At 40.2% G+C, this 15,771-nt stretch overlaps 1 protein-coding gene across 2 annotated transcripts in view; it reads right to left on the bottom strand.

Annotated features, from left to right (window-relative positions):
• LOC114569627 (protein kinase C beta type) overlaps positions 1–15,771 on the bottom strand; it is a 100,549-nt gene that overhangs the window by 72,821 nt on the left and 11,957 nt on the right. For both annotated transcript variants that reach the window (XM_028599583.1, XM_028599582.1), the window contains exon 3: positions 56–138. In XM_028599583.1, coding sequence (XP_028455384.1) covers positions 56–138 — 83 coding nt within the window. The remainder of the gene's footprint in view (positions 1–55; positions 139–15,771) is intronic.

Here is a 15,771-nt window from a genome sequence, read left to right on the forward strand (position 1 = left end):
TCTCCCGCTTATACACAGGCATGCGATTTTAAACGACTCATTTATTTGTACTCACATCTGATGCAGGTCCTTTATCAGCACCTGGACAGGAGAAAGTGACGAACTCATGGCAACGCTTGTGAACCACGAAACAACACACTGTGGAAAAGAGAGAGAGCGAGAGAGAGAGAGAGAGAGAGAGAGAGAAAAAAGAAAATGTAACTCTGCGCACAAAATATGTTATTCGTAATCTAAAAACATCTCTAATTCTTTCTTGCCCAGTAAGCACCTAGTTCAGCACTCAAGCTAGCTTGAGTGCTGAACATAGCCGAGTATTCTGACATTCAACGGCTAAAGGCCCGATTCAGCTGGCTACCTGAGTTTTTAATCAGAATATTTTATATAAATATATGTTATATAATGTTATTTATAATATATATATTTATATTATATACGTTTTTTAGTTGCCTGTGCACACTCTGAGGAAGTGTCCTGCCCAAAACGTCCGTTGTGTAGCAATACATTCTAATCAAATTGGAGTGCTGTCCTAATAGCTTTACTTATAATCAGAATATCTGCAATGTATGTATATAGTATCAAAGGGAAGCACACCATATTTATAAGGATGAAATGAGTCAAACAGCACTGTATATAAGTGTTGACTCTCCTCGTGGTCATAGCTGACAATTGGGAAGACAGATGCTATAACGTGTGAAGCTTTATTAACCATTTTATATCAAGCTGCATACTGACATCAAACATGATCCCAGCTCTATGTACATCAAGGTTACCAGAATACATTCTCTCGTTCAAATGTACTATTTTAATTTGACATTAGGTTCAAGCACAATTAGATATGGTTTTGAGGCTTGATGAAAGCAGAGTTATTTTACTGTCTCCGCGCTGTTAGAAGCAGCACTTACTTAACCTATGAAAAGCTTTAGCGGTGGTAAATGTCCAGAGGGATGCTGTGCTTCTGACTTAACACCCACACACTCCTATTGTCACTCCCGCACCGTTGACTCATTGTCAGCCACTCTGGATAAGAGCACCTTCTAAATGTCCAGAATGCAATGTAGAATATAACCTTATTTTATGTTACAGTATGTACCAAAATTGACTTTACTATTAACAGGATTGCCCATGTTTACAAAGTTTGCTGTCAACAGAATTGTAACATCCGCATTTACAAAAAATTAAAGGTTGAGTTTTTACACAGATTTGTTGAAGATAACAAGTATACAGATGAATATACACGAAAGATCAAAACGGAAGCCAGATGACAATCTAAGCCAGATGAAAAGCGGAACATGGCTCCAATTTTCAGGTTGGTAACAATCGGCGGTGCAGAAACATGTGAAAGCTCCGATGCATAGCGAGTGTGTCATCTCCACCCTGATCAATGTCAGCTCCACTGACAGGCAGAGGAAGCTAAAAATATCACACGCGTACACACACGCGCACACACACACACACACAGCTCAATAGTATATTTACATAGTGTGCATGTCTAAGGGAGAGATACGGAGAAGTGGTGTAAATGCACTCAACTACAGAGATGTTGATGATAGCAGGTTTAGAGCCACTACGAAAAATAGGCTAATAAATCATATTGAAATAATTTGTGCTCTACTGAAAGCGTATGAAATCTTGCAAAAAGTGTTTGTCTTTAAATCTTGTAACTATTGTTACATTCCATCTTCCATAGACTAAACATTTAATTGATTAAAAATAACCATGAGATGCATCCATACTATTAACAGTCTATGGTTGCAGCCCAGCTACTGACAGGAAATGGAAACAAGCCAATATTTAGTTTCATCAAGGCTGACATCATCGTGACACATTGTAATTGACTGACACAATGTTGAGCACTGAAATTCATTTTCAACTGGAAATGTCAAAGTCAGAAACAGACCTTTCTGACTTGTTGGTGGTTACCAGTTAGACATTATATAACTAACCACATCACTGCCTCTTTAAAAAACTACTTACTACTTAACCAACTTAAACTTCAAAGTATTTGTATAACTTCACTCATGGTAAGGGAATTAAGGTAAAGTAAAGTAAATATGAAGGGATTTTGGTAAGCACAGTTTTGAATAAGAATACCCTGATGCACTGTTAGTAGCAGTGATCAGATCAGTGATTGTTAGAGAGTATTAAAAATAATTGTTAACATGATATCTTCACTGTCAGTGGTCTCCTCGACTGTCTCATTTACATATTTGGAGAGAAACTATCATATTTTATTATATTCTACTGTCAAACCTGTGCTGATAGGAGGGGTTATAATTAACAGAAATACTCTCAAACATACACATCATGTGCACCTCAATGGTACTTCACTCCCACGCAATATCCTCTCTTTGGTTACGCCGCCCACTCATTGCGATGATACCACACACACACACACACACACACACACACACACACACACACACACACACACACACACACATACCACCCACTCATTCCATGATATCGCTGATTGAATACAGAGTAAGGGTGGAGGGGATACAGGTAGAGATAGAAATGGTGAGAGCTATGTGCACATTTTGCTTCGAGGCAACTGCTCTTTTGTGTATTGTAACTGAAAAATCCCTAAGCAACACACACACACGCATACACGCACGCACGCACGCACACACACACACACACACACACACACACACACACACACACACACACACACACACACACACACACACACACACACACACAAATAGAATATCTCTTTACAAAAATATACTGTGCCAGAAATGAAGTGTGCCCTCCATTTCTCCCTTTGATAAAACTCTTTTCATCCACACCAATAATCACCTCGCTCATCCATTTACACATCTGTTTAGTTAAGTACATACTTATTCACAATGGTGGAAATTCAAAAGGAGAGGTGGCACAATCTAATTTCACAAAGCCAGACCAACCCGTCAACTTTACAGAGGGCTAAAAACAGAGATAGTAGTAGTGCTGGAATACCTGAGGCAGTTTGGCCCAGGTTACTCTAGTATAGAGGAGGGATTCTTACACTTCCCATGATGATGTTGTTGTTTTACATGAAATTATATATGATACGACATTAAGTAGCTCTTCCAACACCACAGCCATTATTTTCCTCCTCCATTCCCATTCCCATCTGCATTAATACATTTTATATTCAATAAACCCAATATAAAAGCACTAATCATGTAGCATTCAAGATCTGCAGCTCCCAGAGTCAGGTTCTGGTGTCTTGCGTTGAGATGAAACTGGTGTCCGTCCAGTTACTGTACATGTTCCCTGCCTATATACCTCACAAACCCTCCTCCCCCTCCTCCTACCCCTCCTCCTCCTCCTCCTCCTCCTCCTCCGCTCCCCTGCCCTCGTTGTGCCCCCAGTTACAGATCTCAGGCTGACTCTGGTGGAGCTGGCACCCTGCCTAATGTGCCTTCATTATTTATAGCATACATTAAATATCCATGGAATGAATGCACACGCGCACACGCACACACACACACACACACACACACACACACACACACACACACACACACACACACACACACACACACACACACACACACACACAGTCTGCACACCTTTCTCTGTTCACCTGTTTCTTGTTCTCTTTTCTCATTTCTATCTCTCCCTCTCTCATCAGTCTGTTACATCACTGTGGCAGGCTGTGTGGGCTTAGGTTACTCTAGAGGTAAGCAGCCATGTAGTGTTCCTGTAGTCTACCTGTAACACCGACTGAGCATTAAGTTACACTACCGGCTGCAGTTAGCACCTCAGGAATCCCTTCTCAGCCAACGGGGAGCTTCTCTTTTCACTGTCAACTTAGTGAGACTGATGAGGATCAATTATGCTGCTGTACAATACGTTTTACACAACAATCGTTCAATAATCAGCCTTACAAACGTGTTTAAGTTGATCTTGTTTCTGCAGATAAAGCCAGAGTCACTGGTAAGTCACTGAAGCGCTCACACTACTATCTGTAATTGTGTGACTTGTACTACTTCTATGCAAGTGGTAACATGTTGTCATGTCCCAAAAACAAAGATTTTCTCAAGCCTTTTTCCTAGGAAAGAGCATGCCACTGCATGTACAGTCACTTCCGTGGTCCACATGATGTTCTACTTTACATTTAAGGTCCCTACTGTATATGTAGAATAGCAGTCAAAAAATGAATGAAAACAATTAGTTAATTGCAGTCACTAATTGCTTTTCAGGATGTTCAGTTCCTTATCTAATCCTTATTCATACGGATGCATGCCAAAGAATAATGTGCAATATTGGAATTTAAATGATACAGTTCGATCATGAGTGTCCTACAGACTGGTATCACTTGAATAAGAAACTATAGCTGTATCAATAACCAATGATTTAGACGATCAATTTCAAAGTGTGTTAGCAATCACCAATGTTATTTTAAATCTTGTTCAGTGTGGTAGAGCAGTTATACTTGCATGTAGCTTGTGTGTATCTTAAATCCAGCACACTTCACAGGCACTAACTACCACTTAAAACTTGTTTTTGTCAGCTGTAGCTCTTTGAAGTGTCCCACGTTGTACCGATGCCTCCCCAACAGTCACATTACATCATTATGTAACAGCTAGTTGTCAATCAATATCATCCTCCCATCAAGCCTTCTGTATATCAATAGTGTGAAGAGGGGGGGCTCAAACTGACAGCACCTACCTCTTACAATTCACAAGAGTGAATCATCTTATGGTCAGAAAGATGAGAATAGATTTTTATTTTGCTCTTAAACTGAAACAAGTAACAGGTGATGTTTTCTTTAAGCATAATTTCCATCCTACTAGAGTCAGCATTTATAGTACTGCTGTATTTGGGTTGACTTTTTGCAATGGCTGACTTAGAATTTAAAAAGTATTACACTGCAAGCAACTTCCCAAATGTCATTAGTTTACCAAATACTAACTGCTATACATAGTTAACCTTCAGGCTTTTGGATTAATGCAAGGATGATGATTGACTATTTTGAATAATTTTCTTCTTTTGACTTCCCTTCCTTTCATTTCCTGTTCTCATCTCCTTTTGTTCTACCATCTTTATCTCCTCTCCTCCTTGATCCAGTATATTCTGAAATGTTGGCAGAACACTGTTGTACACAGCCATTTCCTCTAATGAGCTGCCAGTGTGTGTGTGTGTGTGTGCGTGCGTGCGTGCGTGCGTGTGTGTGTGTGTGTGAGACGCAGTAACACGCTGAACAGCGATGTCCCAGATTTAGAAACTGTCAGATTCAGGGGCCAGGTTCAATGCTACGACACAGGGAGTGGCAACGCTCTCTAGTTAGTCAGATTTATTAATGTATAACTGTAGTAGTACATCACCTACAGTATAGTATTTCACTCACACAAACCCCCCCCCCCCTTATGTCTGCATGATGCAGTATAACAAATTAGCGCCTTGCAGTTGTATGCCTCTCCCAACCAGTCAAGTTGCAGTTTATATCCATGTCTGTCCAGACTCATTTAATATATATGTAGTGAAGATTTTGGTGATTTTGGTATTTTTTGGTGAAAACGTGGATGCTTTACATACATCTTCAACCCGTCAGCACAGAAGTAGTAGGATGTTCATTTACTGGATAATCGCCGGAATATCCTGCGCCTAATGTCCCTCGCCTTGCAAAACTCTGTTCGTTTCGGGAAACACAAACTTCGAGCTAGCAAGCTACATGCTGAAAATGGCATGTTTCGAAGAAAATTTGGATCGTGCAACAGCAGGCTTGCTTGGTTCTTTCGGGGAATAATTGTTAAGATTTACGAAGAATATGTTTAACAATAGGCACATACTATCTAAATGGCACGTTTTAGGACCGATTGTGGCAGGACTGTTGTGGCCGAAGTAACGTTACACACCGTAGTAACATTATTGTTTTATTCAGAAAGGTTTTATTAAAGACTTGGTGGGTTATAAAGTTTAGATACATACAAAATACATACCATCCGTCGTTAGTGCCGCCCAAGTCGATTGTGATTGGTTTAAAGAAATGAAAACAACCCAATATTTGTTTCTGCAGAACATTATGATTTCACAGTGAAGTTGACCTTTGGGATATAGAATGTCATCACTTCATCCTTTTATGCTATTAGCCATTTGTGTACAATGTTGTCATAATTAGCGTAGGAACAGTGACCTTGACCTTTGACCAAAACCTAATCAGTTCGTCATTAAGTGGAACCCATTTCCGTTTAATCCATTTCGTCTAACGTTTCTATTAATCCGCCGAGAAGCCATAATGCTCCCGTGATGTGGAAGGCTCTTCCAGCTTCTCATTTGATTTATACATTAATACTGTAATGGACAGTGCACTCTGCTATGGCTACAACAACCACACTCTACATTAAAGCTACACTAGGTAACTTTTCCCGCTTCGGTCCCCCTACAGCTTGGAAGCGGAATTGTCCATTACGTTACATTGTCCAGTTCATTCGAACTACAGATCCGCTACCCGATCTGGCAAACTTGCATAATGTAATGTAATGGACAATCCCGCTTCCAACCTGCAAGGTGGACCGAATCGGGAAAAGTTATGTTAGAAAAATTATGATTTACATTTTTCTGTATTGTTAATATTAAAACTGTTTGCATAAGAATGCCATATTATAATGATTACACTCCCAAAAGATAACATGGGAGCCACTAATTTGTCCTTGTCTAGAGCACGGAATGGTCCGAAGATAAGGACGACAACATTGACTCTTTATTATGACTATAGACTTTGTACCACATTCCACGTTGTATTACAAAAGCTGTTGTAGAGAGCATTTCGATAGTAATTTCTGTACTTTGTAGTAAGTGCTGTAACTGACTAATTGTGTTTGCAAGTAAAAATAAACATTGAGAGACTCTTTAGTAGTTCGGTCTAGTCTTTGATAATCTAATTATCCTATCCCAAGTTACCTAGTGTTGCTTTAACAATAATTGCCTTCCTCTGCAAAATGTTGCACAAGTGGGTTACTGTTACGGTTACTATTTGACTGACAAAACCAGCTGTTTAATTGCTAATTGAGACAATAAATGATTAGGTTTCACATTGACTGGTATATTGACTGATTGGGTGGGCTCACTGACTGACTGACTGGCTTCACTGACTTGACTACAAAACGTCTCCATCAGATCTTCTCCCTGACCACGTCCTGGCAGACCTGGCACAGTGTTTAAACAGCGTGGAGAGAGGTCTGGGCGGGCCAGACTACAGTTTCTGTTTCCTGCTCTTCCTACTGTCTCTGTGAAGAGGAAACATCCTGATGTGTGGGGTGAAAGACTCAAAGAAGAAGCTGATGCAACCACAGGAAGACAAGAAGAAGACCAAGATGATAAAGAAAGAGAAAGCAAGAAGAAAGTCAATAATCTGAACCAAACACTCCATTCACCTTGGGCACCTCCCATAGTGTGTGTGTGTGTGTGTGTGTGTGTGTGTGTGTGTGTGTGTGTGTGTGCATGTGTGTGTGTGTGTGTGTGTGTGCGTGTGTGCGTGCGTGCGTGCGTGTCTGTAAGGGCTTATATAAGGGGGCTGAACAGCCTACGCCAATGTATAAATACCCACCATGCCGCTGGTGAAGCAGGCCAGAAGGGTCAGGGAGTGAGTCAGTACACCCATATCACTCCTCCTCTTTCTCTCTCTCCCTTCCATCAATCCATTCTCTCTTCTTCTTCTCTATTCTCCTCCTCCAGCTCTACATCCATAATGTTTCACGTTGGTACAGTGTGTCTTGGGAGAAACACAGAGGATTTCACTTGGCAGGCAAACTATGACCTCTCGTTGGTGATGATCGTAAGAAAACAACAGCCAGTGTAAACAAAGCAAAGCAAATCAATTACGCTTTCACAGAAAGGCCATTTTAAATTGCAGTTTTTTGATGTCAAGGAACTATTGTTAAAAGTGCTTATGATTTGAGAACTATTCATTTTTCTATTCTATCCATAGAGTTTTTTATGTATTTATTTTTTGCGACTGAGAAATCCCTCTGAGAGAGTCCATCTGCTCTTTAGTGGCCTTGCTGCGTTTTTAATTTCAGAATCGCCCGGAGCACAGCGCAGGGACGCTTGCTCATTACATTTCACTCCTCTCAGGACACACTGTAAAATAGTTTGTTGCACCGGCGACTGTTAGCTGCCACTGACAGCTCACATGCAGTATGTTCATTGCTGGTTTATGGTGGAACCATGGTTCACCATTTGCTTACTCTTGTGACAAAAAACTGCTCAGCACATTCGTATTCAAGGCATTGCTCAAAAATCTTGTTTTTGATATCCCACATTGATTTTTCTATAGTTAAGCCCCTTTCAGATAGAGGTTTTGTGTCACTAGCCAGACTTTCCATAAATGATGACCCGTGTGCATTTTGTGTGGAAATGTTTAATCTTGTATCCCTGTTGGGTATTCTGTCCGGTATCCACTGTGATGCATGCATCCACACATCACTTTAAACAGCAAGAAAAGTTTAACATTTGATATTACATATTAAATATTGTTTACAGATTGATAAAAAAATTGTTAAAGGAAATCTGCCATTACATCTATTAGCTAGCCAGTCTAACAGCTAACCGGAGCTAAATGATCAGGAATCAGTGACGAGGGTTCGACTTGGAATCTGACGAGAAGACCCAGACTTTCACTAAATTATCACAGCGTTTACTCAGTTCACCACAGTTTGCCCCCAACTATCCATCCAGTTCATTGAAGCAACGGAGAGGTGTGGGGTGGTAAAAAGTCACTACCCAGCCACAGAAGAAGAGCAAAGAAAAGAGAAGAAAACTGAACTCTTTCCTTCGAAAATGTGTTAAATATGATAAATAAACATTTGAAAATCTTCAATCATCCTTGTGTGGAATTCAAGTAATTATTTTGTGCAACATTATGAAGATAGAAGGCTATATTCTATATTTATTGTTGATTTTAATATGGGTTATTTTTTGAATTTCGAAGAATGTCAAAAATGATGATCTATTGATACATGAATGGCGGCAATGTGATCATGCTGAGAATAAAGGGATTGTGATTACTGTATGTCTTCATAAGAAGATACAGTACTTTCTAATAGTGTCGGACCTGCTCATGGCCTGTGACAGCAGTAAATCCAGTATGTTATCCCTCTCAATAGTGTACTTACATTCAATTAGGAAAAAAAACAGGAGACACTACAGTCTGTCTGGCTTCACGCTCCGTTCGATTTCAGTTTCAGCGCTGTGCCAGCGCTGTGAAAGAATTCTGGCACAAGACGATTTTACGTGGTCCAGCTTACACCTCCACCCTTATCCTCTCTCATTCACTCCATCGCTCTCTCTCATTCACTGCATCCCTTTCACCATCTTTCATTCACTCCATCTCCATCCCTCGATTTCTGTCTGTCAGAGCCACAGCCATCCGGCTGCCTCTTTGTCTTTTTCCTTCCATCTCACTCTCTCCATGTCTGATTCTTTTATCACTTTTAATTCCATTTCCCTCCTCTCTTCATTACTCTCTGTCTCCTTTGTACTATCGGTCTGTCTCTAATGCTTCATTTTATTGCACTTTTGCTTTTTGTCAGCATTGCCTTGATTCACACACACAGTTGCAAACTTCCAGACCTGGGAGCTGCCCGGTGTGTGTACAGTGCCTTGCCTGTTGGCACCTTGATGCAACTTGTTAAGAGTTGAGAGTGTGAAGTGAAGTCCGTCTGTTTCTTCAAATGTGCTGGTGGAATCAAACTCGCAACCTCATCCAAATGTGACAAGCAGGGACCGATCATCATCATGTTAATGATGGTGTAAGTACAGTATGGTTGAGTATTGGTTTCATTTTTTTGATACAATGTCTAAACACTGCCTAAAATTCAGTAACAAATTATTACTCTCATTGTCCAATATCTATTACTCATTGAATTAGATCACCACTACTGGGCAATATCCAAATAATGTGCAATAACCCACACTGCATATCACACTGTATATAAAACCATACTTATTTTTATCATATGTATATCGTGTCTCAACTGTGCACCTTACCCCCCTTTTTATTGCACTAGTTATTTTATTTCATGTTGTTATATTTTTTATGTATATGTTGGCACTGGGAAAGGAGTTGCTTTTAATCTCATGTGTATAGTGAAAATAAAAGGCATTCTATTATACTCACATTGTAGTTAGGATATAGAAAAACTATATCTTATTTAAAATAAAATGTAAATGCTTTATGGATCTCTACAAAAACATTTCTTTAGAAACAGTAGAAGCCAATTCTCAAATCTTAAACACAAGCAGCTGTACAAAACTGACCACATAATGAATGCCAGCTCAGGTGCAGCTAATAATTAATTTCATTATTGATTAAAATTATGCTTAGCCGTGTGCTAAATGCTATCATCAATATGTAACACGCTCACAATGACAATGCTAGCAGGTGTAGTGGTTACTCTGTTCACTCTCTTAGTTAGGCGTTTTGGCATGCTAACATTTGCAAATTAAAGTACAGCTGGGGTTGTTGGGAATGTCTTTAGCTTTGCATGCATTTGATCTTTCAGTTAGCATTGGGCGAGAAAAAAAAAAGAGAGAGCCTTTTTCTCAGTGAAATCCCCCCCTGAATAAATAAAAGGTGAAAAAATGTAAATACAATCAAAGTGTTGAACAGATTAACATTTTGATCTGATGATAATGCTACATGAAAAGTCAAGGGATCACCAACGTAATTAGGATCTATCCTCAGGGTACTATGATATATTACAAAATATCACCATCAACCATCCAACAGTTGGTAAGGTATTTCAGTCTGAACCAAAACGGTGGACCAACCTCATGGGGATGTGTTGAAATTGCTTGCTTTGTCCAACCAACCGCCTAAAACCTAAAGTTACTACTACACTACAAAGATACTACAGACACATCTCTGTCTCACAGATGTTCAATATCTAGTCCTACTTGTACAGAAAGAAAGCTGAAAAACAGAATTTCTAAGAAAAAAGTAATTTACATTAGTAATCTTTCTACCAACAATGGTTGTCTGTTCTTTTTGTCTGTGTGCGCGTGTGTGTGTGTGTGTGTGTGTGTGTGTGTGTGTGTGTGTGTGTGTGTGTGTGTGTGTGTGTGTAGGGCCCTTAGTTTCCTCTCAAAGTCAAAGTACATCTACCTCCACAGTGTGACCTGAACAAGCAACTGCTGATGTCCATGTCCAGCCAAAACACACACACACACACACACACACACACACACACACACACACACACACACACACACACACACACACACACACACACACACACACACACTCTCTCTCTCTCCCCTGCCTTCCTCCTTTACTCCCACCACCCTTCACTGCCACTTTCTCTCTCTTAACTCCCCCACAGACAATACCTGCTGTTTTGGTCCAGACAGCAAGAAAAATAAATAATATATAATAAATAACTGACGGTAGGAAAGAATATGTTAGAGAATCAGAAAGCTTTTCACTGCATTTAATTTGCCTAAGAGTATAATCATCATCCTCAACATGCTGTTTTATCTAATCTACTGATTTAGTCCTTAATTCAGAGAGAGAGAGAGAGAGAGAGAGAGAGATAGCTACAGAGAGAGAGAGAGAGAGAGAGAGAGAGATGTGGTATGAAGAGGATGAGTTAGAGAGTGTGGGAGAGAGAGGTCAGAGAGGTGAGAGTGAAGAGCTGCAGATACGGACACGAGAGTCGATGAGACTAACGGGTTTGAATACCAAATAATGAACTAAATACAAGTTCACCAAGACCAATAATTGAGGGGTGGGCTGCTCAATCTCAAACTCCATGTGTCTTGCTGAGGACACTTCGACACATGGAGTTTGAGATTGAGCAACCCACCCCGCAATTATTGAAAAACCTGCTCTACCACTGCTGCCCCATTTTCTTTTACTCTGAAGCACTAGTCGCTGTAGAAGCCATTCGCTTTGTAATGAAAACAGTCCCATTTTCAGTGGATATTTCATTTATTTTTTATTAATGTATTTAACATGATCGTTGAAGGTGCAATAGTTACAAAAAAATAAAATAATTATATGTGTATGTGTGCGTGTGTGTGTGTGTGTGTGTGTGTGTGTTTGTGTTTGTTTTTTTGAGGGCAAGGCAGGACAAAGTCTACCACAACTCGCTCAATGCTTGGCAACAGACCAGTGCTGCCTGGCTGCTTGTTATCCTTTTTACATGTGCAGACAGTCACACACATAACTATGCATATACACAAAATAATAAACACATATAGACAATAAGCAAATGTAGTCTTATTCACTCTTGTTCTGTATGCTCCTCTGTCATTCTAAATGTATGTAAATGGTGTAACGGGAAAAACACCATCGTGGTTATACAGGTATATTAATCTATGAAGAAGAAATAAAAGATGATGTCAAATTGAAGATGCAGTGGGTTGTTGGTATTTAAACAATACACCCTCTCTGACTCCTACTCTCTCATAAAAAGTCTCGAACTCAACAATATTATATTCGTAAACTGATTGACAGGAAACAATAAAAGGAAAATAATGAGGGGTGGGCAGGGCTGGGAGTTAAAGTGGAAGTGGGACCGATGTCAGGTGAGAGAGAAAAAGCAAGAGATGTGAAGGGAGAGTGACGCAAAACTAGAAAGTCAAATAAAGGAAGAGACAAAGATGGAGGGAGGCAGATAAAGAGTTCTGGGATCACTGCACTCCTGTCGGCTCGTGTGCCTGTTGCTAGGTTACCATCCATAGATTAATGGGTTAAAGTATCTCAGGAGCAACAGTGACATAGTTAGCTGTTCTCCATCAGTCAATAACACACACACACACACACACACACACACACACACACACACACACACACACACACACACACACACACACACACATGATGAAAACTGTATTCATCCCCATTTAGATTTTAATTACTAAAATGTGCACACAAACAAACACATAGTACCACATAAACACACCACAGACAGAAACAAACTTGGAGTGAGTCCTTTTTGCTGTGAAATGAACAGAACCACTGTGTTAAAGGTCCCATGACATGGTGCTCTTTGGATGCTTTTATATAGACCTTAGTGGTCCCCTAATACTGTATCTGAAGTATCTTTTATATAGACCTTAGTGGTCCCCTAATACTGTATCTGAAGTCTCTTTTATATAGACCTTAGTGGTCCCCTAATACTGTATCTGAAGTCTCTTTTATATAGACCTTAGTGGTCCCCTAATATTGTATCTGAAGTCTCTTTCCCGAAATTCGGCCTTGGTGCAGAATTACAGCCACTAGAGCCAGTCCCACAATGAGCTTTCCTTAGGATGTGCCATTTCTGTGTCTGTAGCTATTGAGGAGGAGAGAGGGGGGGGGCAAGGTGGAGGGTGGGGGTGTGGCCTTGACCAACTGCCACTTGCTCGTTTGAAAGCCATGAGGTCTCTCTCTTTCTCATGGGTGGGCCAAATTCTCTGGGTGGGCAAAGCAGAGAAAGGGGAGGTAACCTTGCTCCTTATGACCTCATAAGGAGAAGATTCCAGATCGGCCCATCTGAGCTTTCATTTTCTCAAAGTTAGAGCAGGATACCCAGGGCTCGGTTTACACCTATCACCATTTCTAGTCACTGGGGAACCGTAGGCAAGCTGGGGGAACGAATATTAATGTTAAAAAAAACTCATAAAGTCAATGCCATGGGACCTTTAAGTCTGACGAATACATTATCAAATTCCCACAAAACAAACCTTCCAACAACATTTTGTTAAACTTAAAAAACCTGATTGTTCTAGCTGTGTTATGCATTGTATGGTCTACATAAAAACGGCTGCTCGTTTTTGTCCAGATCCAGTGCTACATTTGTGTTTTATGTATTTTTTTTTTTTTTAAATAAAAAGACAGATCCACTACAGATGCTAAATACAGGCAGCACTTTCACAAACTTGTATAAGTTGCAACTGTATATCCACCTTGGTGAGAAAAAAAAAATAAAATTAAAATTCAACACCAGTATTCAGTCTGTGAACTATTGTCCACCAAGAAACGGAATGACCTTTTGCCCAACAAATTATATCACTGTGCATTTTCAAACCCACAACAGCAGCACAGCAGCATCTCTCCCCCAGCAGTTAGTAATCCAGGTGGGCCATCCCACCTACACACCGTGATTCACGTTTTAGACATTTAGCTCATCACGTCAAATTGCCCTGCGAACAACAAATACAGAGTGGGGCAAAGGTCCTGTGACAGTGATCATGGAGGAGACAAGTGGTGGCAAAGTGAATAATTGAAGAATGAACTGGGATATGATGTTATTGTGGTGAGAGCAATGTGGGTGGAACGGAGTTAGAAACACACCTTTGGCTTCTTTACTGAGACTGCAGTACATTTACACAAAAATACAGTATGTATACCTCAGTCACAATATTATCGCGCAAAGCTGAACAATAATAAAAATAAATAATTGTATATAGTAAGCTTTTTCAAAATTACAGTGAAGGGTATGAACAGTATTACAAGATACAATGTGATGGTGCAACATCTGACCAACCTAACTAACCACTGATATATCTTAGTCAGTGCAGGCTGAGAACCTAAATGACTAAGCATGCATTTTAGAGTGCCTTTCAAAATTACTCATATTCCTCTTCCAGAAATGATGTAGAGTAGTGTTTTCTTTTCTGCAAACCATCTGGTTAGGGTATGGTTTTAGGCAACTGAAACTACTTGGTTTCAGTCACAGAGAGATCACCGTCAAGATTAAAAGAAACAATGGAAAGAGAGGACAGTCAAAATTTGCATACTTGCAAGAGATCGCATGTCAGAAAAGAAAAGCTCATTTTAAGGGTTTTGTCTAGTGAAGAAAGCCTATGATTGCTATAGGTTAAGTTTGTAATGAACAGCAAAAACAACTGATTGTAACTTTTCAGTAATTTAAGCCAAGTTTCATAGCATTTGCTGTCGATGGCACATAATTCGGTCTTGGCTTTCTATCTCCTTGTTTTTTGTTGGTCATGCATGGCTCTAAGGGTGGCAAAGTCACAGTTTTTGTGGCGTGATGTTTTGGTCCTGATGGACCACAATCTCCTGCCAGAGGTCAGGGGTTCAAACTGTTTGTGTCCGGGCTGAGAGGGATCGGCTACAATTTTTGCTGGCCGCCTCAGCATCCTGGAGGCGTACAGGTCCTGGAGAGACGGCAGATTGCAGCCAATCCCCCTCCCAGCAGAGCGGATGATACGCTGCAGTGTGCCCTTGTCCTTGGCAGTGGCAGCAGCGTACCAGATGGTGATGGAGCAGGCTGAGGATGGACTCCATGATGGCGGTATAGAGGTGCGCCATCATCATTTTTGACAGGTCCAGCTGTTGATGATGAGGGAGCTGATGTTGAGCTCCCACTTGAGGTCCTATTTATCGGCTCAAATTTATAATTTGTCCAGTACTTTGTGCTCAAATATTTGCGAACCTAATGGCATTCCAATTGGCCTCAGCTTAACTTTGTGTTTAGTGCTAATTAGTATGTATAAGCATCAAGACATTTTACACAAAGATAATGAACATGGTAACACTTTTACCTGCTAAACATTATAATGTTAGCTTTGTCATTGTTAGCATTTAGCTCAAAACACTGCTGTCCCTTATTACAGCGGTACTGAGCTGCAGGCATGGCATGGAGACCTTTTTCAAATTTGATAGAACATAGTTGTGATTATATCTTCCCTTCGAACTGGTGAAGTGATAATTTACATTTTGCTTACTTATAAATTAGTAGTATAAGTAATTAGTAGCTGGTGTAAACTGTGTGTGTGTGTGTGTGTGTGTGTGTGTGTGTGTGTGTGTGTGTGTGTGTGTGTGTGATG

The sequence above is a fragment of the Perca flavescens genome, chromosome 15, assembly GCF_004354835.1.
Source record: "Perca flavescens isolate YP-PL-M2 chromosome 15, PFLA_1.0, whole genome shotgun sequence".
Classification (NCBI taxonomy): domain Eukaryota; kingdom Metazoa; phylum Chordata; class Actinopteri; order Perciformes; family Percidae; genus Perca; species Perca flavescens.